The following is a 26,924-nucleotide window of genomic DNA, read 5'->3' as shown; positions in this document are numbered from 1 at the left end:
ATAATGATGCGTATCTATCTACTACTACAAGTCGTATCTATATACTCTGAAGTACAAATTTTGGCAGAAGCAATATTTCACATCCACATCTTCTGAGATAATGATGCTTATCTATCCACTACTCCAAGTGGAGGATTATTGTTTTCATAAACCAGATACATTATATGATGCGTACTCCCTCCATCCTTTGAAGAGTGTACTTCCAACTTTGTTGAAAAGTTAAACCTTTTTATGTTTGACCGTATTTATACAATAATGCACCAACATTTATGCCATCAAGTTAGTAGCATTAGATTCATGATAAAATATATTTTCATCATATACTTATTTGATTTCATAAACATTGATATATTTTTGCACAAACTCGGTCAAACATTGAGATAGTTTGACCCTCCAACAAAGTTGGAAGTACACTCTTTAAAGGATGGAGGGAATATCTATCTACTACTCCAAGCCAAGGATCATTGTTCTGATAAACCAGAGACATTAAATGATGTATATCTATCTACTCCAAGCCATGGATCATTGTTCTGATAAACCATAGACATTAAATGATGCGTATCTATCTACTACTCCAATCCAATGATCATTGTTTTGCTCAATCAGAGACATTAGGTGATGTGTATCTAATACATGTATTGATGTACTAGTACGAAGGATACATGTTCTGGTGTACGTCTATCTATAAGATGCGGCATCCAAGCGAAGGATCATTGTGCTAATCCAACCAGACACTTCAGCCATGTCGAGCGTATACGCTTGCATGTTGTTCCTATTCTTTGTCGTGCTAAATCCGGTGAGCCTCGCCGCCGGCGCCACCAACAGCAGCGGTGCGGCTGGATTCAGCCTGCCCCTCGTGCCCCACTACCGCACTGAAGCTGGCATACTCGAGGAGCTCCTGCCGGAAGGTGATGCCGAGGGCGGCGTGAACATCACGTCCATACGCCCCAAGATGATCCCATTGACGGGGCCTGTCTACAGCGTCCACGTCGGCGTTGGCAGCGGCGAAACCCAGCACTTCTACAAGCTCGCGCTCGATCTCGTCCACCCCCTAACGTGGATGAGGTGCCATCCATGCATACCGGAGAAGAAGCAGGACGGCTCCATCTTCAACACTGCCGTCTCCCCTCATTACCACTTCATTGCGTCCACAGACCCTCGTTGCACGGCTCCGTACAAGCGCGCCGGCCAGGGGCGGGGCCGGTGCATCTTCGACGTCAAGTTCCAGTACGAGGGCTCAAGAGCGCACGGCCTCCTTAGCACCGACAACTTCGTCTTCGACGGCAGTGGCCCCGGCAGCCCCATCAGCGAAGTGGACGGCCTTGTCTTCGGCTGCGCGCACACAACGCACAACTTCATTAACCATGACGTCTGGGCCGGCGTCATGAGCCTAAACAGGCACCCGACCTCCTTCATCCGGCAGCTCTCGGACCGCGGACTCGCCGCCTCGTGCTTCTCGTATTGCCTCGTCGGCAAGGAGCACGACAAGTGGCGTGGCTTCCTCCGGTTTGGCGCCGACATCCCGGACCAGTCGCACGCACGGAGCACAAAGCTGCTGCACGGGGAACTCGCCCAAGGAGGAGGCATGTACTACGTCCGCCTCGACGGCATCAGCCTGGGAGGGCGAAGGCTCACGGCGATCACGCCGGCGATGTTCGAACGCAACCCGCACAGCCTCCATGGTGGGTGCATCCTGGACGTTGGGACGGCGGACACCTTGATGACCCCGGCCGCGTACCATGTCCTGGAGGCCGAGGTCGTGGCGCACATGCACAGCCGCGGGGTGCACCGCGCGACTGTGCCGGGGGTGCAGAAGCTCAAACTCTGCTTCCACGGGACGTGGCAGAGTATCCGCGCGCACTTACCGAGCGTGACGCTCCACTTCTACCCGGAATCGGCCATGCTCTTTATCAAGCCGGAGCTGCTGTTCGTGGCAGTAACGCACGAGCATACGCATTACGCTTGTTTCGTCGTCACTCCGTACGCAGAGAGGACGGTGTTTGGCGCGGGGCAGATGTTGGACACACGGTTCACGTTTGACCTCCAACACAACCGGCTCTTCTTTGCTCCGGAGGATTGCCATCTAGACACTAGCGCAGTTAGCTAGCTAGCTACGTCCCTATATTATCGGTTCGCGCGAGACTTGTGTGAAAGTAATGAATAAATGTTTTTGCAATGGAAAACGTTTGGCAACACAGCGCCGGCCGAACTTTGTGCCGATCGCGTCCACGTGCGCTCCACCCAGCCATCCACCAAGTGACACGTAGGATGCGGGCCATCCATCGCTGATTTTCTTCACCCTCCCGCGGATCTCGCCCCATCCCCGTCTCCCAGCTCCCGAGGATCTCGCCCCGTCCTCGTCTCCTGCCTCCATTGTTGTAGCGCGCAGCGCCAACCCCGCATCTCCTGCCTCCATCACTGCAGCGCGAGTAGCTCGCCGTCGGCCATGGAAGATCGAAATCCCCGCCGGCCGTGGATGCAACACTCATCCCGCCACGCTTGCAGCCCCGCTCGCCATCAGATGCAGCAAGGCCGTTGACCAATCCCATCCTCGTCGGTTGCAACTCCCACATGCCTCGTGCTTGTGCCTCGCCGCCAACGAGCCGGACGGCGATGGACGGCACCAGAGGCTTCTGCAGAACCATTGCACCCCCTCATGCTACAACCGTTTACAAAAAAGCTTCATCCCCCTACATGGAAAGCTTCAACCGGATGTAGAGAAAGCTACAAGCGGTCAACACCATCGCGGGAAAGCTACAACCATTGACATAAAATGCTACAACCTTCGATAAAAAAAGCTTCAACCGAAACGACACAAAAGCCTTAAACAAGCGCTGCTAAAATGAAAATAGCTACAACCATTGGTAGAAAAGCTTCAACCGTGGTTGGAAAAAATCTCCAACCATTGAGAGAGAAAGCTACAACTAGACACTATGGCAAATCAAAAAAGTTGCAACCGCTAACAGAAATGCTTCAATCGTATGTGTGAAAAGCGTCAACCGACGACCGGCGAGGGGGAAAGCCACGAGCGGTGCCGTGTGTGGGCATGTTGGATATGCTACATTGTTTTTTTGTTGGAACCAACATTTTCTTTTGCTATGACCGTGTGACATTTTTGCTGCTAATGGCACCCTGATACGTCTCCAACGTATCTATAATTTTTACTCGTTCCATGTTGTTATATTATCATTCTTGGATGTTTTACAATCATTTTATAGCAAATTTATGTCATTTTTTCGACTAACCTATTGACATAGTACCCAGTGCTAGTTGTTATTTTTTGCTTGTTTTTTACTTTGCAGAATATCAGTACCAAATGGAGTCCAAATGCAGCTAAACTTTTTGAAGATTTTTTCTGGACCAGAAGGCGCCCAGTGGGCGAAAGAAGTACCAGAGAGGAGGCCTGAGGTGGGCACAACCCACCAAGGCGTGCCAGGAGGCCCAGGTGCGCCCAGGGGGGTTGTGCCCTCGGTGACCTCCCGCACCGCCTCTTCGCCCTATAAATCCCCAAATATTCCAAAAACCCTATGTTGGAAATATGCCCTAGAGGCAATAATAAAAGCATTATTATTATATTTCCTTGTTCATGATAATTGTCTTTATTCATGCTATAATTGTGTTATCCGGAAATCGTAATACATGTGTGAATAACAGACATCAACATGTCCCTAGTGAGCCTCTAGTTGACTAGCTCGTTGATCAACAGATAGTCATGGTTTCCTGACTATGGACACTGGATGTCATTGATAACGAGATCACATCATTAGGAGAATGATGTGATGGACAAGACCCAATCCTAAACATAGCACAAGATCGTATGGTTCGTTTGCTAGAGTTTTCCAATGTCAAGTATCTTTTCCTTAGACCATGAGATCGTGTAACTCCCGGATACCGTAGGAGTGCTTTGGGTATGCCAAACGTCACAACGTAACTGGGTGACTATAAAGGTAGACTACGGGTATCTCCGAAAGTGTCTGTTGGGTGACATAGATCAAGACTGGGATTTGTCACTCCGTATGACGGAGAGGTATCACTGGGCCCACTCGGTAATGCATCATCATAATGAGCTCAGAGTGACCAAGTGTCTGGTCACGGGATCATGCATTACGGTACGAGTAAAGTGACTTGCCGGTAACGAGATTGAACGAGATATTGGGATACCGACGATCGAATCTCGGGCAAGTAACATATCGATAGACAAAGGGAATAGCGTACGGGATTGATTAAATCCTCGACATCGTGGTTCATCCGATGAGATCATCGTGGAGCATGTGGGAGCCAACATGGGTATCCAGATCCTGCTGTTGGTTATTGACCGGAGAGTCGTCTCGGTCATGTCTGCTTGCCTCCCGAACCCGTAGGGTCTACACACTTAAGTTTCAGTTACGCTAGGGTTGTAGGGATATGTATATGCAGTAACCGGAATGTTATTCGGAGTCCCGGATGAGATCCCGGACGTCACGAGGAGTTCCGGAATGGTCCGGAGGTAAAGATTTATATATGGGAAGTCCTATTTCGGGCATCGGGACAAGTTTCGGGGTTATCGGTATTGTACCGGGACCACCGGAAGGGTCCCGGGGGTCCACCGGGTGGGTCCACCTGTCCCGGGGGGCCACATGGGCTGTAGGGGGTGCGCCTTGGCCTACATGGGCCAAGGGCACCAGCCCCACATAGGCCCATGCACCTAGGGTTTGAGGGGGAAAGAGTCCTAGGAGGGGAAGGCACCTCCTAGGTGCCTTGGGGGGGAGGGAAACCCCCCTTGGCCGCCGCACCCCCTAGGAGATTGGATCTCCTAGGGCCGGCCACCCCCCCTTGGCCCTCCTATATATAGTGGGGGGAGAGGAGGGACTTCATACCTGAACGCCTTGGCCTTTGGTTGCCTCCTTCTCCCTCCCCAACACCTCCTCCACCTCCATAGTGCTTAGCGAAGCTCTGCCGGAGTACTGCAGCTCCACCAACACCACGCCGTCGTGCTGCTGCTGGTGCCATCTCCCTCAACCTCTCCTCCCTCCCTTGCTGGATCAAGAAGGAGGAGACGTGGCTGTTCCGTACGTGTGTTGAACGCGGAGGTGCCGTCCGTTCGGCGCTGGTCATCGGTGATTTGGATCACGTCGAGTACGACTACATCATCACCGTTCTTTTGAACGCTTCCGCTCGCGATCTACAAAGGTATGTAGATGCATCTAATCACTCGTTGCTAGATGAACTCCTAGATGATCTTGGTGAAACGAGTAGGAAATTTTTTGTTTTCTGCAACGTTCCCCAACAGTGGCATCATGAGCTAGGTCTATGCGTAGTTCTTCTTGCGCGAGTAGAACACAATTTGTTGTGGGCGTAGATTTGTCAACTTTCTTGCCGTTACTAGTCTTTTCTTGCTTCAGCGGTATTGTGGGATGAAGCGGCCCGGACCAACCTTACACGTACGCTTACGTGAGACCGGTTCCACCAACTAACATGCACTAGTTGCATAAGGTGGCTGGCGGGTGTCTGTCTCTCCCACTTTAGTTGGAGCGGAATCGATGAACAGGGTCCTTATGAAGGGTAAATAGAAGTTAACAAATCACGTTGTGGCTTTAACGTAGGTAAGAAAACGTTCTTGCTAGAACCCTAATTCAGCCACGTAAAACTTGCAACAACAATTAGAGGACGTCTAACTTGTTTTTGCAGCAAGTGGTTTGTGATATGATATGGCCAAAGTTGTGATGAATGATGAATGATCTATATGTGATGTATGAGATGTTCATGCTATTGTAATAGGAATCACGACTTGCATGTCGATGAGTATGACAACCGGCAGGAGCCATAGGAGTTGTCTTTATTCTTTTATATGACCTGCGTGTCATCAAGAAACGCCATGTAATTACTTTACTTTATTGCTAAACACGTTAGCCATAGTAGTAGAAGTAATAGTTGGCGAGCAACTTCATGGAGACACGATGATGGAGATCATGATGATGGAGATCATGGTGTCAAGCCGGTGACAAGATGATCATGGAGCCCCAAGATGGAGATCAAAGGAGCTATGTGATATTGGCCATATCATGTCACGTTTATTATTTGATTGCATGTGATGTTTATCATGTTTTTCATCTTGTTTACTTAGAACGACGGTAGTAAATAAGATGATCCCTCACAATAAATTCAAGAAGGGTTCCCCCTAACTGTGCACCGTTGCGACAGTTCGCTGTTTCAAAACACCACGTGATGATCGGGTGTTTTATTCAGACGTTCACATACAACGGGTGTAAGACAGATTTACACATGCAAACACTTAGGTTGACTTGACGAGCCTAGCATGTACAGACATGGCCTCGGAACACGGAAGACCGAAAGGTCGAGCATGAGTCGTATAGAAGATACGATCAACATGAAGATGTTCACCGATGTTGACTAGTCCATCTCACGTGATGATCGGACACGGTCTAGTTTAACTCGGATCATGTAATACTTAGATGACTAGAGGGATGTCTAATCTAAGTGGGAGTTCACTAATAATTTGATTAGTTGAACTTAATTATCATGAACTTAGTCTAAAATCTTTGCAATATGTCTTGTAGATCAAATGGCCAACGTAGTCCTCAACTTCAACGCGTTCCTAGAGAAAACTAAGCTGAAAGACGATGGCAGCAACTATACGGACTGGGTCCGGAACCTGAGGATCATCCTCATAGCTGCCAAGAAAGATTATGTCCTACAAGCACCGCTTGGTGACGCACCCGTTCTCCCTGCAGAACAAGATGTTATGAACACTTGGCAGGCACGTTTCGATGACTACTCCCTCGTTCAGTGCGGCATGCTTTACAGCCTAGAGCCGGGGCTCCAAAAGCGTTTTGAGAGACATGGAGCATATGAGATGTTCGAAGAGCTGAAAATGGTTTTCCAAGCTCATGCCCGGGTCGAGAGATATGAAGTCTCCGACAAATTCTTCAGCTGTAAGATGGAGGAAAACAGTTCTGTCAGTGAGCACATACTCACTATGTCTGGGTTGCATAACCGCTTGACTCAGCTGGGAGTTAATCTCCCGGATGATGCGGTCATTGACAGAATCCTCCAGTCGCTTCCACCAAGCTACAAGAGCTTTGTGATGAACTTCAATATGCAGGGGATGGAAAAGACCATTCCTGAAGTATTTGCTATGCTGAAATCAGCAGAGGTAGAAGTCAGGAAGGAACATCAAGTGTTGATGGTCAATAAAACCACTAAGTTCAAGAAAGGCAAGGGTAAAAAGAACTTCAAGAAGGACGGCAAGGAGGTTGCCTCGCCCGGCAAGCAAGCTGCCGGGAAGAAGCCAAAGAATGGACCCAAGCCCGAGACTGAGTGCTTTTATTGCAAGGGAAGCGGTCACTGGAAGCGGAACTGCCCTAAGTACTTAGCGGATAAGAAGGCCGGCAAAACAAAAGGTATATGTGATATACATGTAATTGATGTGTACCTTACTAGTGCCCGTAGTGGCTCCTGGGTATTTGATACCGGTGCAGTTGCTCACATTTGTAACTCAAAGCAGGGGCTGCGGAACAAGCGGAAACTGGCAAAGGACGAGGTGACGATGCGCGTCGGGAATGGTTCCAAGGTCAATGTGATCGCCGTCGGCACGCTGCCTCTGCATCTCCCTTCGGGATTAGTTTTAAACCTTAATAATTGTTATTTAGTGCCAGCTTTGAGCATGAACATTGTATCGGGATCTCGTTTAATTCGAGATGGCTACTCTTTTAAATCTGAGAATAATGGTTGTTCCATTTTTATGAGAGATATGTTTTATGGTCATGCTCCTATGGTGAATGGTTTATTCTTTATGAATCTCGAACGTGATGCTACACATGTTCATAATGTGAGTACCAAAAGAAGTAAGGTTGATAATGATAGTCCCACATACTTGTGGCACTGCCGCCTTGGTCACATAGGTGTCAAACGCATGAAGAAGCTCCATGCTGATGGACTTTTAGAGTCTCTTGATTATGAATCATTTGACACGTGCGAACCATGCCTTATGGGTAAAATGACCAAGACTCCGTTCTCAGGAACAATGGAGCGAGCAACCGACTTGTTGGAAATCATACATACTGATGTGTGCGGTCCGATGAGTGTTGAGGCTCGCGGTGGCTATCGTTATGTTCTCACCCTCACTGATGATTTAAGTAGGTATGGGTATATCTACTTAATTAAACACAAGTCTGAAACCTTTGAAAAGTTCAAGGAATTTCAGAGTGAGGTTGAAAATCAACGTGACAGGAAAATCAAGTTTCTACGATCAGATCGTGGAGGAGAATACTTGAGTCACGAGTTTGGGGCACACTTAAGAAAATGTGGAATAGTTTCACAACTCACGCCGCCTGGAACACCTCAGCGTAATGGTGTGTCCGAACGTCGTAATCGCACTCTGTTAGATATGGTGCGATCTATGATGTCTCTTACCGATTTACCGCTTTCTTTTTGGGGCTATGCTTTAGAGACTGCCGCATTCACTTTAAATAGGGCTCCGTCGAAATCCGTTGAGACGACACCGTATGAATTATGGTTTGGGAAGAAACCTAAGCTGTCGTTTCTAAAAGTTTGGGGATGCGATGCTTATGTCAAGAAACTTCAACCTGAAAAGCTCGAACCCAAATCGGAAAAATGCGTCCTCATAGGATACCCAAAAGAAACTATTGGGTACACCTTCTACCTCAGATCCGAAGGCAAGATCTTTGTTGCCAAGAATGGGTCCTTTCTGGAGAAAGAGTTTCTCTCGAAAGAAGTAAGTGGGAGGAAAGTAGAGCTTGATGAAGTATTACCTCTTGAACCGGAAAATGGCGCAACTCAAGAAAATGTTCCTGAGGTGCCTGCACCGACTAGAGAGGAAGTTAATCAAGATACTTCTGATCAAGCCCCTACTGAAATTCGAAGGTCCACAAGGACACGTTCCGCACCAGAGTGGTACGGCAACCCTGTCTTGGAAATCATGCTGTTAGACAATGGTGAACCTTCGAACTATGAAGAAGCAATGGCGGGCCCAGATTCCGACAAATGGCTGGAAGCCATGAAATCCGAGATAGGATCCATGTATGAAAACAAAGTATGGACTTTGACTGACTTGCCCGTTGAGCGGCGAGCCATAGAAAATAAATGGATCTTTAAGAGGAAGACAGACGCGGATGGTAATGTGACCATCTATAAAGCTCGGCTTGTCGCTAAGGGTTATCGACAAGTTCAAGGGGTTGACTACGATGAGACTTTCTCACCGGTAGCGAAGCTGAAGTCCGTCCGAATCATGTTAGCAATTGCCGCATTCTATGATTACGAAATATGGCAAATGGACGTCAAAACGGCATTCCTTAATGGTTTCCTTAAGGAAGAATTGTATATGATGCAGCCGGAAGGTTTTGTCGATCCTAAGAATGCTGACAAAGTGTGCAAGCTCCAACGCTCGATTTATGGGCTGGTGCAAGCATCTCGGAGTTGGAACATTCGCTTTGATGAGATGATCAAAGCGTTTGGGTTCACACAGACTTATGGAGAAGCCTGCGTTTACAAGAAAGTGAGTGGGAGCTCTGTAGCATTTCTCATATTATATGTAGATGACATACTTTTGATGGGAAATGATATAGAACTCTTGGACAGCATCAAGGCCTACTTGAATAAAAGTTTTTCAATGAAGGACCTTGGAGAAGCTGCTTATATATTAGGCATCAAAATCTATAGAGATAGATCGAGACGCCTCATAGGTCTTTCACAAAGCACATACCTTGATAAGATATTGAAGAAGTTCAATATGGATCAATCCAAGAAGGGGTTCTTGCCTGTGTTGCAAGGTATGAAATTGAGCTCAGCTCAATGTCCGACCACGGCAGAAGATATAGAAGAGATGAGCGTCATCCCCTATGCCTCAGCCATAGGTTCTATTATGTATGCCATGCTGTGTACCAGACCTGATGTAAACCTTGCCGTAAGTTTGGTAGGAAGGTACCAAAGTAATCCCAGCAAGGAACACTGGACAGCGGTCAAGAATATCCTGAAGTACCTGAAAAGGACTAAGGAAATGTTTCTCGTTTATGGAGGTGACGAAGAGCTCGTCGTAAAGGGTTACGTCGACGCTAGCTTCGACACAGATCTGGATGACTCTAAGTCACAAACCGGATACGTGTATATTTTGAATGGTGGGGCAGTAAGCTGGTGCAGTTGCAAGCAAAGCGTCGTGGCGGGATCTACATGTGAAGCGGAGTACATGGTAGCATCGGAGGCAGCACATGAAGCAATATGGGTGAAGGAGTTCATCACCGACCTAGGAGTCATACCCAATGCGTCGGGGCCGATCAAGCTCTTCTGTGACAACACTGGAGCTATTGCACTTGCCAAGGAGCCCAGGTTTCACAAGAAGACAAGGCACATCAAGCGTCGCTTCAACTCCATTCGTGAAAATGTTCAAGATGGGGACATAGAGATTTGTAAAGTACATACGGACCTGAATGTAGCAGATCCGTTGACTAAACCTCTCCCTAGAGCAAAACATGATCAACACCAGAATTCCATGGGTGTTCGATTCATCACAATGTAACTAGATTATTGACTCTAGTGCAAGTGGGAGACTGTTGGAAATATGCCCTAGAGGCAATAATAAAAGCATTATTATTATATTTCCTTGTTCATGATAATTGTCTTTATTCATGCTATAATTGTGTTATCCGGAAATCGTAATACATGTGTGAATAACAGACATCAACATGTCCCTAGTGAGCCTCTAGTTGACTAGCTCGTTGATCAACAGATAGTCATGGTTTCCTGACTATGGACACTGGATGTCATTGATAACGAGATCACATCATTAGGAGAATGATGTGATGGACAAGACCCAATCCTAAACATAGCACAAGATCGTATGGTTCGTTTGCTAGAGTTTTCCAATGTCAAGTATCTTTTCCTTAGACCATGAGATCGTGTAACTCCCGGATACCGTAGGAGTGCTTTGGTATGCCAAACGTCACAACGTAACTGGGTGACTATAAAGGTAGACTACGGGTATCTCCGAAAGTGTCTGTTGGGTGACATAGATCAAGACTGGGATTTGTCACTCCGTATGACGGAGAGGTATCACTGGGCCCACTCGGTAATGCATCATCATAATGAGCTCAGAGTGACCAAGTGTCTGGTCACGGGATCATGCATTACGGTACGAGTAAAGTGACTTGCCGGTAACGAGATTGAACGAGGTATTGGGATACCGACGATCGAATCTCGGGCAAGTAACATATCGATAGACAAAGGGAATAGCGTACGGGATTGATTAAATCCTCGACATCGTGGTTCATCCGATGAGATCATCGTGGAGCATGTGGGAGCCAACATGGGTATCCAGATCCCGCTGTTGGTTATTGACCGGAGAGTCGTCTCGGTCATGTCTGCTTGCCTCCCGAACCCGTAGGGTCTACACACTTAAGTTTCAGTTACGCTAGGGTTGTAGGGATATGTATATGCAGTAACCCGAATGTTGTTCGGAGTCCCGGATGAGATCCCGAACGTCACGAGGAGTTCCGGAATGGTCCGGAGGTAAAGATTTATATATGGGAAGTCCTGTTTCGGGCATCGGGACAAGTTTCGGGGTTATCGGTATTGTACCGGGACCACCGGAAGGGTCCCGGGGGTCCACCGGGTGGGTCCACCTGTCCCGGGGGGCCACATGGGCTGTAGGGGGTGCGCCTTGGCCTACATGGGCCAAGGGCACCAGCCCCACATAGGCCCATGCGCCTAGGGTTTGAGGGGGAAAGAGTCCTAGGAGGGGAAGGCACCTCCTAGGTGCCTTGGGGGGGAGGGAAACCCCCCTTGGCCGCCGCACCCCCTAGGAGATTGGATCTCCTAGGGCCGGCCACCCCCCCTTGTCCCTCCTATATATAGTGGGGGGAGAGGAGGGACTTCATACCTGAACGCCTTGGCCTTTGGTTGCCTCCTTCTCCCTCCCCAACACCTCCTCCACCTCCATAGTGCTTAGCGAAGCTCTGCCGGAGTACTGCAGCTCCATCAACACCACGCCGTCGTGCTGCTGCTGGTGCCATCTCCCTCAACCTCTCCTCCCTCCCTTGCTGGATCAAGAAGGAGGAGACGTGGCTGTTCCGTACGTGTGTTGAACGCGGAGGTGCCGTCCGTTCGGCGCTGGTCATCGGTGATTTGGATCACGTCGAGTACGACTACATCATCACCGTTCTTTTGAACGCTTCCGCTCGCGATCTACAAAGGTATGTAGATGCATCTAATCACTCGTTGCTAGATGAACTCCTAGATGATCTTGGTGAAACGAGTAGGAAAATTTTTGTTTTCTGCAACATTCCCCAACACCCTAGGGGAGTCGATGAAACACAATTTCAGCCACCGCAAGTTCTAGAACCACGAGATCCAATCTAGACACCATCATGGAGGGGTTCATCTTTCTCATTGGTGCTTCTCCGATGATGCATGAGTAGTTCATCATAGACCTACGGGTCCGTAGGCAGTTGCTAGATGGTTCTCTCTCTCTCTCTCTCTCTCTCTCTCTCTCTCTCTCTCTCTTGATTCTCAATACAATGGTCTCTTGGAGATCTATTTGATGTAACTCCTTTTGCGGTGTGTTTGTTGGGATCCGATGAACTTTGAGTTTATGATCAGATCTATATCCGTGAATATTATTTGAGTCTTCTTTTGATCTCGTATATGCATGATTATTTATAGTCACGTATTTCTTCTTCGAATCTTTGGTTTAGTTAGTCCAACTAGATCGATTTTTCTTGCCATGGGAAGAGGTGCTTTGCGATGGGTTCGATCTTGCGGTGTTCTTTCCCAGTGACAGAAGGGGCAGCAAGACATGCATGTATTATTGCTATTAAGGATAACAAGATAGGGGCTATTCCTACATGAATAGATCTCTTCTACATCATGTCATTGTTCTTATTGCATTACTCCATTTCTCCATGAACTTAATACACTAGATGCATGCTGGATAACGGTCGATGTGTGAAGTAATAGTAGTAGATGCAGGCAGGAGTCGGTCTACTAATCTTGGATGTGATGCATATATATTGATCATTGCCTTGGATATCGTCATAATTATTCGATCTTCTATCAACTTCCCAAAAGTAACTTGTTAACCCATCGTGTGCTATTTCTTGAGAGAAGCCAGTAGTGAAATCTACGCCCCCCCGGGCCTATTCTTTATCATATTTGCTTTGAGATCAATTTTTATTCACTTTTATTTTCAGATCTATTATTTCAAAAACCCAAAAAATACCTTGATGCACTTCTTATTATTTATTTTGTTTCGCGTTTTATCGAGATCTATTTATCCAATCTACACAAAATTTACCGTCAACTTGACAATTTCTGGCACCGTTACCCATAGAGGGATTGACAACCCCTCATAAGCGTCGGGTTGCAAGTATTTGTTCTTTGTGTGTAGGTACTATTTACATAGTGTTGTTTGGTTCTCCTACTGGATTGATACCTTGGTTTCATAACTGAAGGAAATACCTATCGTAGCGGTGCTGCATCATTCCTTCCTCTTTGGGGAAATACCGACGTAGTTCAAGCGACATCACACCCTGAGAAGAGATGCATTTTTAGTGAGCTCGTCGCTGGGGCACTGTGTCCGGCGAACCATTGCCACCGGAGCGCGCTGTCATGCATTGGGGAGCTGCGAGCGTTCCCACCGGAGCTGCAACCACGGGCACAATTGTTGCATCCACAGAGGCGAGAAACGCAGAAGGTGAGGCCGGACTAGGGCGGCGGCCGGCGGCAAGTGCGGCATCTAGCTGCGCAGGGCGGCGGAGGAAGGAGTTCCAGGCGAGGGAGCGTGGCGGTCGGCGGCCGGGATGACATCGAGGCGACAGGGGATGGCGCCCGCGCCGCGCACGAAGAGGACGAAGGAGATGGAAAGTCAACACGCAGATTGGACGGCTGGAGTGCACTAGACCGGATGATTGGGGCTAGACCGGCTGTCGTGGAATTGTCACGGCAGATGTCATTAGTGTGAGGACTTAGTCGTGAGGCCAACGCATCTATGTGGTAGCTTGAGAGGGGTTGAGTGAGACGAGAGACACGAGGTTTTTTACCCAGGTTCGGCCCCTCACGATGGAGGTAAAACCCTACTCCTGCTTCATTGATATTGATCATGGTGCTCATGATTACAAGGGTGCTCTTTGGCTATCTTTATCTCGAGAGCTATTGACTTGTCTGTCTCAACTTGTGGAACCTGTCCCTCTTGGGGTTTCCTGTCCCTCCTTATATAAGTTGGAGGGACGGGTTACATGAGGAGTCCTTGTAGGACTAGGACTATTCTATAACAAGCGGAATCCTAGTCTTGCTTTCTTTGTCAGGGAATATTCCTTATTCCTTTCCTCTTAAGCCGGCCTACCATAAGATAAGTCAGCCTTCCATGAACCACCTTCTGGGTCTTCGGGTCTTGTCGCTCTTCTGACTCGCCCGCCGGGTCACCAATGAGTCACCTGGCGCGATGAACCGCTAGACCAGTGAGTCGCCAGTCTTCAGGCGGGTTACCGATAAACCGCCAAGTCCCGGCCCGGTCATATATCCGGCCGAGTCATACCGCAGGGTATATCCCTGACATTAGCCCCCAGTTTAATTTGGATTTATCCATGTTAAACTGATCTTGCAAAATAAACACAAGAACAAATTTGACAGGTTGTGCTCCAGGTTAAAAGTAACTGGCATCTGCTCATCCTTAAGTCCTTGTCATTTCCTTCTTGATACGTGTCCATGACCTCATAGAAAATCTCCTTTAGCAGATATGTTCAAACTTTGCCAATGCAAAAAATCCAGATACTCCTTCTGAAAAATCCGGGTCAACAAGCCAGCTTCATAGTCAATTAGCTGACATTAGTCTCTTGTAGAAAAATATTGCAAGAAATAATCCATTTGAGTCGGCATCTAAAGCTTTGACTTAACAAAAATATTGGTCTTGAAATACTCATTTGATTTTCAACCGGCTTGATGATGTAGATGACTGCCAAAATCGTCGGGTTATAAAACAGATGATGCCGGGTCATGATTGTTGTTGATGCTGGGTCATAATTGTTGCTGACGCCGGGTCACGATTGTTGCAGACGCCGGGTCAATCTTATAGTTACGCCGGGTCATAAACTTTGCAGATTTATCCAATAATAATATAATACCTGGTTTGCTCAAAACTGAGAATTTGAAGTTGTTCCTCCCTTATATGCATATCACCTGTAGCCCCCAAGTCTTAAGAGGAGAACGTAGTGATAGCTTAAGACTTGCTTTAATATAAATGCTGCAACTTTGGAGAAATCCAGGTTGTTCATGTACATCACCAATCATAAATTGAACACTTTTTACTTCCCATGTGTAGCCCCCAAGTGCCGGGTCAATATGTAATAATGAGCAGGGACTTTGTAGATTTAATTATGTAGACTTAAGCAGCAATGTGTAGCCCCAAGGGCCGGCTCAATAAAATAATACTGAGTTGGGACTTTACTCATACTTCAAACAATAACACCATATGATGTAGCTCCCAAATTTCAGGTTACCTTTGACAGGAGCAATTAGTAGCCGCCAAGGGTCCTCTCATCACAATGTGACGGGTCGGGTCTTCTATAAGGCAAGTTAAAAATGACCTTGCATTAGCCCCCAAGTGTCATGGTGCATGCTTGCAGCGACATGGGACTTCCATGTTTGATATAATCATGATTTTAATACTATAGCCCCCAGCGTCGGGTCGTGTGCCTGCGGTGACTCGGGACTAGCTATTCCTTCCATTGTAGAATTAATCATATCCATTGATAAAGAAACAATATCCATTGCGCTGAAGCGACTTTGAAAACCTCAATCATAATACTGGTTATTGATAACCATAATAGAAATCCAGCCATGTTGGCTATTACGATTTGAATAATATAATCCGGTATGAAAACCTCAATCATTCAATATCATAATGAAAATCTAGCTAAGTTTGGCTATTAAAGATTTGGGGCTCGTTTGGTTCTTGGGCAAGGGCTTGCTCAGCCTGGCCCGGCAAGGAAGAGGTCGATTTGGTTCCTAAGCGAGCTTACCTCGTTGCCCACAGTTTCCAGGTTTTTCTACGCTGGAGCGAGCGAGCCAACTTGGCTAGCCTTCATCGGCAAGGCTAGCCTTGCCTAGCAAGGTAAACTGGCAAGGGATCCAAATGCTCCCTTGAATACCTTATCTGTTGACAAGTAAATCCAGAGTTAAATACCCAGCGGCTCTTGGCCGATGGCGACTCAATGTGCATCCATTGTAACCCGGGATTTTTGTAACCCGGCGACTTATAGCCTGTGTAAGAATCAAGAACGGATAATCCTTTTGAATCACCAACTTTAATCTTTGATGATGGGCTTGAACTTAATCATTTATGTAAGCCATAGCTCTGCATGTCCTGCACAAAGTTTAAACAACATATGCCCTGGCAACTTATCGTCAAAATCCAGGGCGGGTAACAACCCAAACATAATATAACCTTATGCAATCATGGAAAAGACTAGAATTAAGGCCATTCAAGCCTAAACATATTGGCGACTTAAAGTCAAAAGCCAAGGCGGGTTATCAAACCTCGCATACTTATATAACCAGGAAAACATACCTGTATATTTGACTAATATTATCAGCTCACAGCACCATATGTAATAAAGGTGACAACCCTAATATTTATAAGTGTATGATTTCAAAGAAGCCTGCTGGCAACTCAAGTCAAAAGCCAGGGTGGGTGAAAACCCAAATACTTGCAACCATGGCTATTTAAGCCGGAACATACTGGCGACCTAAAGTCATAAGCCAGGGCGGGTATTGACCCGAAATACTCGAGCATGAGTCATAACATACTGAAGACTTATAGTCAAAAACTAGTGCGGGTATCAAACCACACATCTTCTCATATAACAAGTACAAAACATACCTGTGAATTTGGTTTATATTGTCGGCTTACATTGCCATATCCAATGAGGTTGACAGCCCAAAGATTCGTAGCGCATAGCACCAATTGCGCAATCAAAGTACATTGGCGACTTAATGTCCAAAGCCAGGACGGGTTATCAAAAACCCCAAATATTCATAAAATTATTGAAAGACATACCTAAAGATTAATACCATGGTGATACCTTGATAATTATAATCCGGAGTGAGTATCAACCCGGAGTCATGAAATATCATCATTTTGATTGCTCAAGGTATAATATCCTCGTGACTTAAAGTTTGCTACCATGGCAGGTTATTAACCCAAGACTCTCAAATATGAGTCATAGAATCAAGGCTACATGGCCTGGAAAAATTGGCTCAAATTGTCGGCTTACATCACCATACGCAGTGTAGGTGCACAATATCAAGTGCACAATCAAAAAATATTGGCGACTTATCTCCAAAGCCAGGATGGGTTCATCAAAAACCCTAATTATGCTCAAATATGAGTCATAAAGATTAAGGCAACATGGCCTGGATCGTTTTAAACCATATGTCAATATGGTACAAGGATATGAACCCAAACAATGTTCATAGAAAATAACAAAGCAGAAAAATACGGCTTTCATAGGCCGCTAAGCCTCAATATCAAGTGCTGTTCAAGGGCTGCACAACCACTGAGTTAATCCTTTATTCAAACCTGTAAGCCGGGCCTCACATGACCAGTCGCCGTTTTAACTTTGACAAGTTCAGGGTCTTTATAAGATTGACTGTCAAAATTACAGTGGGTCATTCCAGGATTACCTGGGCGGAGTGGCGGGCATACAAAGGCAGGATAACCTGGATTTTTCGTGAATACATGCTACGTCTCGATCTTGCATTGGTTTTCCTTGAAGAGGAAAGGCTGATGCAACAATAGTAGCGTAAGTATTTCCCTCAGTTTTTGAGAACCAAGGTACCAATCCAATAGGAGGTTCCTCAAAAGTCCCACGCACCTACACAAACAAACAAACAACTCGCAACCAACACAATAAAGGGGTTGTCAATCCCTTCACGGCCACTTGCGGAAGTGAGATCTGATAGAGATAGTATGATAACATAAATATATTTTTCGTATTTTATAATCTAGATAGGAATAAAGATGCAAATAAAAGTAGATTGAAAGCTTATATGATAAAAGATAGACCCGGGGGCCATAGGTTTCACTAGTGGCTTCTCTCAAGATAGCATGAGTATTACGATGGGTGAACAAATTACGATCGAGCAATTGATAGAAAAGCGAATAATTATGAGATTATCTAGGTATGATCATGTATATAGGCATCACGTCCGTGACAAGTAGACCGACTCCTGCCTGCATCTACTACTATTACTCCACACATCGACCGCTATCCAGCACACATCTAGAGTATTAAGTTCATAAGAACATACTAACACATTAAGAAAGATGACATGATGTAGAGGGATAAACTCAAGCAATATGATATAAACCCCATCTTTTTATCCTCGATGGCAACAATACAATACATGCCTTGCTACCCCTATTGTCACTAGCTAAGGACACCGCAAGATTGAACCCAAAGCTAAGCACCCATTGCAAGAAAGATCAATCTAGTAGGCCAAACCAAACTGATAATTCGAAGAGACTTGCAAAGATAACTCAATCATACATAAAAGAACTCAGAGGAGATTCAAATATTTCTCATAGATAAACTTGATCATAAACTCACAATTCATCGGATCTCAACAAATACACTGCAAAAAGAGTTACATCGAATAGATCTCCACAAGAGATGGGGAGAACATGGTATTGAGATCTAAAAAGAGAGAAGAAGCCATCTAGCTAATAACTATGGACCCGAAGGTCTGTGGTAAACTACTCACAACTCATCGGAGGGGCTATGGTGTTGATGTAGAAGCCCTCCGTGGTCGATTCCCCCTCCGGCGGAGCGCCGACGAAGGTTCCAAGATGGGATCTCGCGGATACAGAAGGTTACGGTGGTGGAAATTGTTTTTCGTTGGCTCCCTGGATGTTTTCGGGGTACGTGGGTATATATAGGAGGAAGAAGTAGGTCGGTGGCCGCCCAGGGGGCCCACGAGATAGGGGGCGCGCCCTCCACCCTCGTGGCCGCCTCGGCTGCTTCTTGGCTTGCACTCCAAGTCCTCTGGATCACGTTTGTTCCAAAAATCACGCTCCCGAAGGTTTCATTCCATTTGGACTCCGTTTGATATTCCTTTTCTTCGAAATACTGAAATAGACAAAAAAACAGCAATACGGGCTGGGCCTCCGGTTAGTAGGTTAGTCCCAAAAATGATATAAATGTGTAAAATAAAGCCCATAAACATCCAAAACAGGTAATATAATAGCATGGAACAATCAAAAATTATAGATACATTGGAGACGTATCAAGCATCCCCAAGCTCAATTCCTGCTCGTCCTCGAGTAGGTAAATGATAAAAACAGAATTTTTGATGTGGAATGCTACCTAGCATAATTCTCAATGTATTTTCCTTTATTGTGGCATGAATGTTCAGATCCAAATGATTCAAAATAAAAGTTCATATTGACATAAGAAATAGTAATACTTCAAGCATACCAATCAAAGCAATCATGTCTTCTCAAAATAACATGGCTAAAGAAAGTTCATCCCTACAAAATCATATAGTTAGGCTATGCTTCATTTTTGTCACACAAAAATGCTCCCAAATTCTACACCCCCGATGACAAGCCAAGCAATTGTTTCATACTTAAATAATCTCAAACTTTTTCAACTTTCACGCAATACATGAGCGTGAGCCATGGATATAACACTATGGGTGGAATAGAATATGATGATGGCGATTGTGTGGAGAATACAAAAAAAGAGAAAGTCTCACATTGATGAGGATAATCAACGGGCTATGGAGATGCCCATCAATTGATGTCAACATGAGGAGTAGGGATTGCCATGCAACGGATGCACTAGAGCTATAAATGAATGAGAGCTCAACAAAAGAAAACTAAGTGGGTGTGCATCCAACTTGCTTGCTCACGAAGACCTAGGGCATTTTGAGGAAGCCCGTCGTAGGAATATACAAGCCAAGTTCTATAATGAAAAATTCCCACTAGTATATGAAAGTGACAACATATGAGACTCGCTACATGAAGAACATGGTGCTACTTTGAAGCACAAGTGTGGAAAAGAGATAGTAACATTGCCCCCTTTATTTTTTGGCCTTTCTTTTTTCTTTTCTTTTTGGGGACAATGCTCTAATAATGATGATCATCACACTTTTATTGATTTACAACTCATGAATTACAACTCGAAACTAGAACAAGATATGACTCTATATGAATGCCTCCGGCGGTGTACCGGGATGGTGCAATGAATCAAGAGTGACATGTATGAAAAAATTATGCATGGTTGCTTTGCCACAAATACGATGTCAACTACGTGATCATGCAATGGCAATATGACAAAAGTAATGCGTGTCATGATGATGAACGGAACGGTGGAAAGTTGCATGGCAATATATCTTGGAAATGCCATAATAGGTAGGTATGGTGGCTGTTTTGAGGAAGATATAAGGAGGTTTATGTGTGATAGAGCGTATCATATCACGGGGTTTGGATGCACCGGCAAAGTTTGCACCAACTCTCAAGGTGAGAAAGGGCAATGCACGGTACCGAAGAGGCTAGCAAGGATGGAAAGGTAAAAGTGTGTTTAATCCATGGACTCAACATTAGTCAAAAGAACTCATATACTTATTGCAAAAATTTATAAGTCATCAAAAACCAAGCACTACGCGCATGCTCCTAGAGGGATAGATTGGTAGGAAAAGACCATCGCTCGTCCCCGACCGCCACTCATAAGGATGCACAATTCAAGGACACTTCATGTTTCAAATTTATTACACAACTTTAACCATACGTGCATGCTACGGGACTTGCTAACTTCAACACAAGCATTCTTCAAATTCACAATCACCTAACTAGCATGACTTTAATATCACTCCATATCTCAAAAGAATTATCAAGTATCAAATTGATCATAGCATCCAATTCACTTCCTATGATAGTTTTTATTATACCCAACTTGGATGCCTACCATTCTAGGATCAATTTTATAACCATAGCAAATACCATGTTGTTCTAAGAGACTCTCAAAATAATATAAGTGAAGCATGAGAGACTAGCAATTTCTACAAAATTAAGCCACCGCCGTGCTCTAAAAGATATAAGTGAATCACTAGAGCAAAAACTATCTAGCTCAAAAGATATAAGTGAAGCACATAGAGTATTCTAATAAATTCCAATCAAGTTGGCTTCTCCCAAAAGGTGTGTACATCAAGGATGATTGTGGTAAACTAAAAATAAAATACTAATATCATACAAGACGCTCCAAGCAAAACACATATCATGTGGCGAATAAAAATATAGCTCCAAGTAAAGTTACCAATGAACGAAGACGAAAGAGGGGATGCCTTCCGGGGGCATCCCCAAGCTTAGGCTTTTGTCCACTCTTGAATATCTTGGGGTGACATTGGCATCCCCAAGCTTTGGCTCTTGCCACTCCTTATTCCATAGTCCATCAAATCTTTACCCAAAACTTGAAAACTTCACAACACAAAACTCAACAGGAAATCTCATAAGCTCCGTTAGTGAAAGAAAGCAAAACCACCACATAAGGTACTGTAATGAACTAATTATTTATTTATATTGGTGTTAAACCTACTGTATTTCAAGTTCTCTATGGTTCATACCACTTAATACTAGCCATAGATGCATCAAAATCAGCAAACAACACACGAAAAACAGAATCTGTCAAAAACAGAACAGTCTGTAGCAATCTGTAACTAACGCAAACTTATGGAACTCTAAAAATCCTACAAAAATAGGAAGTCCTGGAAAATTTGTCTATTGATCTACAGCAAACAAAATCAACCCAAAAGTACGTTTTTGTGATTTAACAAAACTAATTTCGTGCGTGCAAAGTTTCTGTTTTTCAGCAGAATCAAATTAACTATCATCGTAGGTTACCCTATAGGTTCTACTTGGCACAAACACTAACTAAAACATAAAAACACATCTAAACAGAAGGTATATGCAAAATTTATTAATAAACAGAAACAAAAACAAAAAACACAAATAAAATTGGGTTGCCTCCCAACTAGTGCTATCGTTTAACGCCCCTAGCTAGGCATAAAAGCGAAGATAGATCTAAATAGTGCCATATTTAATTTTCAGTTTTTTAGCAAGGTCATTCTTGAATCCGGGAGGTTCTTTATGTTTCCATTCACACTCAGAAATTTTTAGATATAAAGAATCCAACCGCTTATTGCAAAGAGTAATCAACATAATCTTGCGGTGAAGATTTCCGCTAACACTTTTAAGAGGCTCAAGAGACTTTTGCAATATTTTTGTTACTTCGCAAATCTTTCCAAACACTTGTGTTTCTTCTTGGGTAGGATGTGATCCCCCTTTTCGAGGTAGTGTTCCCACTATTCCCTTTATAATTTCATGTGCAATACTAGGATCAATTTCAATAAAATTTCCCTTGGCAATGCAATCCAAGAGTTGTCTATGTGACATATTTAGTCCAACATAAAAATTGCGAAGAAGAATTCTAAAATTCACCTCTAGGGTACAATTGTGATAAGATTCCATCATCCTATACCAAGCATATTTTAAGTTTTCTCCTTGCCTTTGCTTGAAGTGAAGAACTTCAAACTCGGGAGACATAGGGGCGGATAAGGAACTAGCCATAACGATAAAGTAAACGAACTAACACACGAGCAAACAGAAAAAGGCAAGCGAAAGAGAGAGAGGTGATTGGGAAAGAGAGGGCAAATAAAACGGCAAGGGTGAAGTGGGGGAGAGGAAAACGAGAGGCAAATGGCAAATAATGTAAATGCGAGGGATATGAGTTTGTGATGGGTACTTGGTATGTCTTGACTTGAGCAAAGACCTCCCTAGCAACGGTGCCAGAAATCCTTCTTGCTACGTCTTGAGCTTGCGTTGGTTTTCCTTGAAGAGGAAAGGGTGATGCAGCAATAGTAGCGTAAGTATTTCCCTCAGTTTTTGAGAACCAAGGTATCAATCCAGTAGGAGGCTCCTCAAAAGTCCCACAAACCTACGCAAACAAACAAAGAACTCGCAACCAACGCAATAAAGGGGTTGTCAATCCCTTCGCGGCCACTTGCAAAAGTGAGATCTGATAGAGATAGTATGATAAGATAAATATTTTTTTGGTATTTTATAATATAGATAGGAAAAGTAAAGATGCAAATAAAAGTAGATCGAAAGCTTATATGATAAAAGATAGACCCCGGGGCCAAAGGTTTCAGTAGTGGCTTCTCTCAAGATAGCATGAGTATTACGGTGGGTGAACAAATTACTGTTGAGCAATTGATAGAAAAGCGAATAATTATGAGATTATCTAGGTATGATCATTGCCTGCATCTACTAATATTACTCCACACATCGACCGCTATCCAGCATGCATCTAGAGTATTAAGTTCATAAGAGTAGAGTAACGCATTAAGAAAGATGACATGATGTAGAGGGATAAACTCAAGCAATATGATATAAACCCCATCTTTTTATCCTCGATGGCAACAATACAATACGTGCCTTGCTACCCCTTTTGTCACTGGGTATGGACACCGCAAGATTGAACCCAAAGCTAAGCACTTCTCCCATTGCAAGAAAGATCAATCTAGTAGGTCAAACCAAACTGATAATTCGAAGAGACTTGCAAAGATAACTCAATCATACATAAAAGAATTCAGAGGAGATTCAAATATTTCTCATAGATAAACTTGATCATAAGCTCACAATTCATCAGATCTCGACAAACACACCACAAAAAGAGTTACATCGAATAGATCTCCACAAGAGAGGGGGAGAACATGGTATTGAGATATAAAAAGAGAGAAAGAAGCCATCTAGCTAATAACTATGGACTCGATGGTCTGTGGTAAACTACTCACAACTCATCGGAGGGGCTATGGTGTTGAGGTAGAAGCCCTCCATGGTCGATTCCCCCTCCGACGGAGCACCGACGAAGGCTCCAAGATGGGATCTCGCGGATACAGAAGGTTATGGCGGTGGAAATTGTTTTTCGTTGGCTCCCTGGATGTTTTCGGGGTACGTGGGTATCTATAGGAGGAAGAAGTAGGTCGGTGGCCGCCCAAGGGGCCCATAAGATAGGGGGGCGTGCCCTGTAGGGGTGGGCGTGCCCTCCACCCTCGTGGCTGCCTCGGCTGCTTCTTGGCTTGCACTCCAAGTCCTCTGGATCACGTTTGTTCCAATAATTACGCTCCCGAAGGTTTCATTCCATTTGGACTCCGTTTGATATTCCTTTTCTTGAAATACTGAAATAGGCAAAAAAAACAGCAAGACGGGCTGGGCCTCCGGTTAGTAGGTTAGTCCCAAAAATGATATATATGTGTAACATAAAGCCCATAAACATCCAAAACAGGTAATATAATAGCATGGAACAATAAAAAATTATAGATACATTGGAGACGTGTCAGTACACACTAGTAGAAAACAAGGCTTTGGTTCAGGCCGGGCCAGCTCATTAGTCCCGGTTCAGCCCAGAACCGGGACCCATGGGGGCATAGGTCCTGGTTCGTGAGGCCAAGGGGCCGGCCAGGCCATGGCGGGGCATTGGTCCCAGTTCATCTGGCACCTTTGGTCCTGGTTCGAGGCTAGAACCGGTACCAATGTGCCTCGCTCGTATCCCACCACCATTGGTCCTTGTTGGTGGCTTGAACTAGGACCAAAGGTTGTCCTTTAGTCCCGGCTCCATCCACGAACCGGGACCAATGATGTGCCTATATATACCCCCTGGCCGATGAGCAGAGCACTCCACACTACTCTGTTTTTTCCGGCCGGTGAGGGGAGGGCTTTGTGGTGCTCTAGCTCACCTCCTATGCACATGCGGTGTCTGATGAATTGCCTGAGCCACACTACTTAAGCTTTATCCTCTCCAAGCTCAACCTCCAAGCTCCATTTTCCTCAATATTTCTCTAGGTTTGGCAGTCCATCATGTCCCATCCGCGTCTTCACCGCCGTCGATCGCCCGCGCCGATCTCGTCGCCGGCACCACCGTGGTGAGCCTCTTGTTCTTATGTTCTTTCTTAAAGGAAAAAAATTCTTACTTGTATGTTTAGATAGATACTTGTATAATTTTCTTACTTTTATGATTGCTTCTTATTATATAGTGCAATGGTTTTGGTATATGCCCTTGTCGGCCCTCGTCCTGTCTATGATTCAGATGTGGTATATATTATATTTTATAACTATTTGGTTCATTTATTGTTTATGACAATTATGCCGACCAATGTGACATAGATTTTATTTATCTAGGAGGTATGTGAACCGGAAATTCCAACCGACCCTATTGTCGAGAGGTTAAATTTAGTTGAAGAAGAAAACAATTACTTGAAGGAAAAATAAAAAATTGAGGAGGAGAAGATGATATTGGAGTTGCATGTTGCGGATGTCATCGATGATCACAAGATCAAGATGGATGCAATGCGCTTGAAGGTTAGAAAGATTATAAAATATGCCATTCATACCGAGGCTTGGTATCATTATGCCATTGGATCAATTGTTACCTTGGTTGCGATTATGATCGCATTTGTTGTTGCATTGAAATGTTTTACATAGTTTCAATGTATGGTTTAGTTAGATGCTCTAGAGAGCTATATGTTATTCAATGAGAACTATGTATGTACTTTTGTTTTAATGTGATGATGAACTTCTATTAATTTGGTCACTTATCTATTCATGATGTTCTGTAATGGTTTTTGACACACTTTATTATATATAATGTACGCGGATGGACTGGCAATGGATGTACGGTGACAGACACACCTCTAAGTACATTAAGGGCGTGCATAATTTTCTCGAAGTGGCTGAGGCAAACAAGCAGAATGGTTTTATGTGTTGTCCATGCCCTATATGTGGGAATACAAAGTCTTACTCTGACTTGAAAGCCCTTCACACCCACCTGTTTTATAAGGGTTTCATGCCACACTATAATGTTTGGACCAAGCACGGAGAAATAGGGGTTATGATGCAAGACTGCAAAGAAGAAGAGGACGATGACAACTATGTGTCCCATGAATACGGTGATGCTGCAACAGGGGAAGCTTTTGAAGATCAAGAGGAACCAGACGATGTGCCCGATGATGATCTTCGTTGGGTCATTGTTGATGCAAGGAGACAGTGCGAAAGTCAAAAGGAGAAGCTGAAGTTCGATCGCATGTTAGAGGATCACAAAAAGGTGTGTACCCCAATTGCGAAGATGGCAACACAAAGCTCGATACCGTACTGAAATTGCTGCAGTGGAAGGCATAGAATGGTGTCCCTGACAAAGGATTTGATAAGCTACTGAAAATATTGAAGAAGAAGCTTCCAAAGGATAACGAATTGCCTGACAGTATGTATGCAGCAAAGAAGCTTGTATGCCCTCTAGGATTGGAGGTGAAGAAGATACATGCATGCCCTAATGACTGTATCCTCTAAAGTGGTGTGTACAAGGATTTGAATGCATGCCCGATATGCGGTGCATTGTGGTATAAGATCAGACGAGATGACCCGAGTGATGTTGACGACGAGCGCCCCAGGAAGAGGGTTCCTGCCAAGGTGATGTGGTATGCTCCTATGATACCATGGTTAAAACGCCTGTTCAGAAATAAAGAGCATGCTAAGTTGATGTGATGGCATAGAGAGGACCGTAAGAAAGACGGGAAGTTGAGAGCACCCGCTGACGGGTCGTAGTGGCGTGCGTCCATTCATAGGAGTAAGCGTATATGCCTATGTATGAGCTTCTGCATGTCTACTGTGTTAAAAAAATAGCCCGAGAGGACAAAGTCAGAATAGGTTGGGCTGTACCGAATAGCGTAGTTCCTGTAGCTAGCGCACCACAAATGGAAGCAGCAGAGGTCGCAGCAGCTTGAACCGAAGAGCACCGCACCCATATGCGGATCGGCATTTTGGCAGCTAGGTGAAGTGCGCGCACGTCAAACAGTTTGGCACACAAAAC

General features: G+C 44.9%; 1 protein-coding gene across 1 annotated transcript; it reads left to right on the top strand.

Annotated features, from left to right (window-relative positions):
* The first annotated feature begins 734 nt into the window (after positions 1-734).
* LOC119367290 (protein ASPARTIC PROTEASE IN GUARD CELL 1-like) lies at positions 735-2,173 on the top strand. Its single transcript, XM_037632847.1, has one exon. It carries the CDS (start codon positions 743-745, stop codon positions 2,105-2,107), a length of 1,365 nt encoding a protein of 454 aa, XP_037488744.1. The 5' UTR covers positions 735-742; the 3' UTR covers positions 2,108-2,173.
* The last annotated feature ends 24,751 nt before the right edge of the window (positions 2,174-26,924 follow it).

Source organism: Triticum dicoccoides, chromosome 2B (assembly GCF_002162155.2).
Source record: "Triticum dicoccoides isolate Atlit2015 ecotype Zavitan chromosome 2B, WEW_v2.0, whole genome shotgun sequence".
NCBI classification, from domain to species: domain Eukaryota; kingdom Viridiplantae; phylum Streptophyta; class Magnoliopsida; order Poales; family Poaceae; genus Triticum; species Triticum dicoccoides.
Note: the sequence above shows the minus strand (reverse complement) of the source record. Positions and strands in the feature narration are given on the sequence as shown.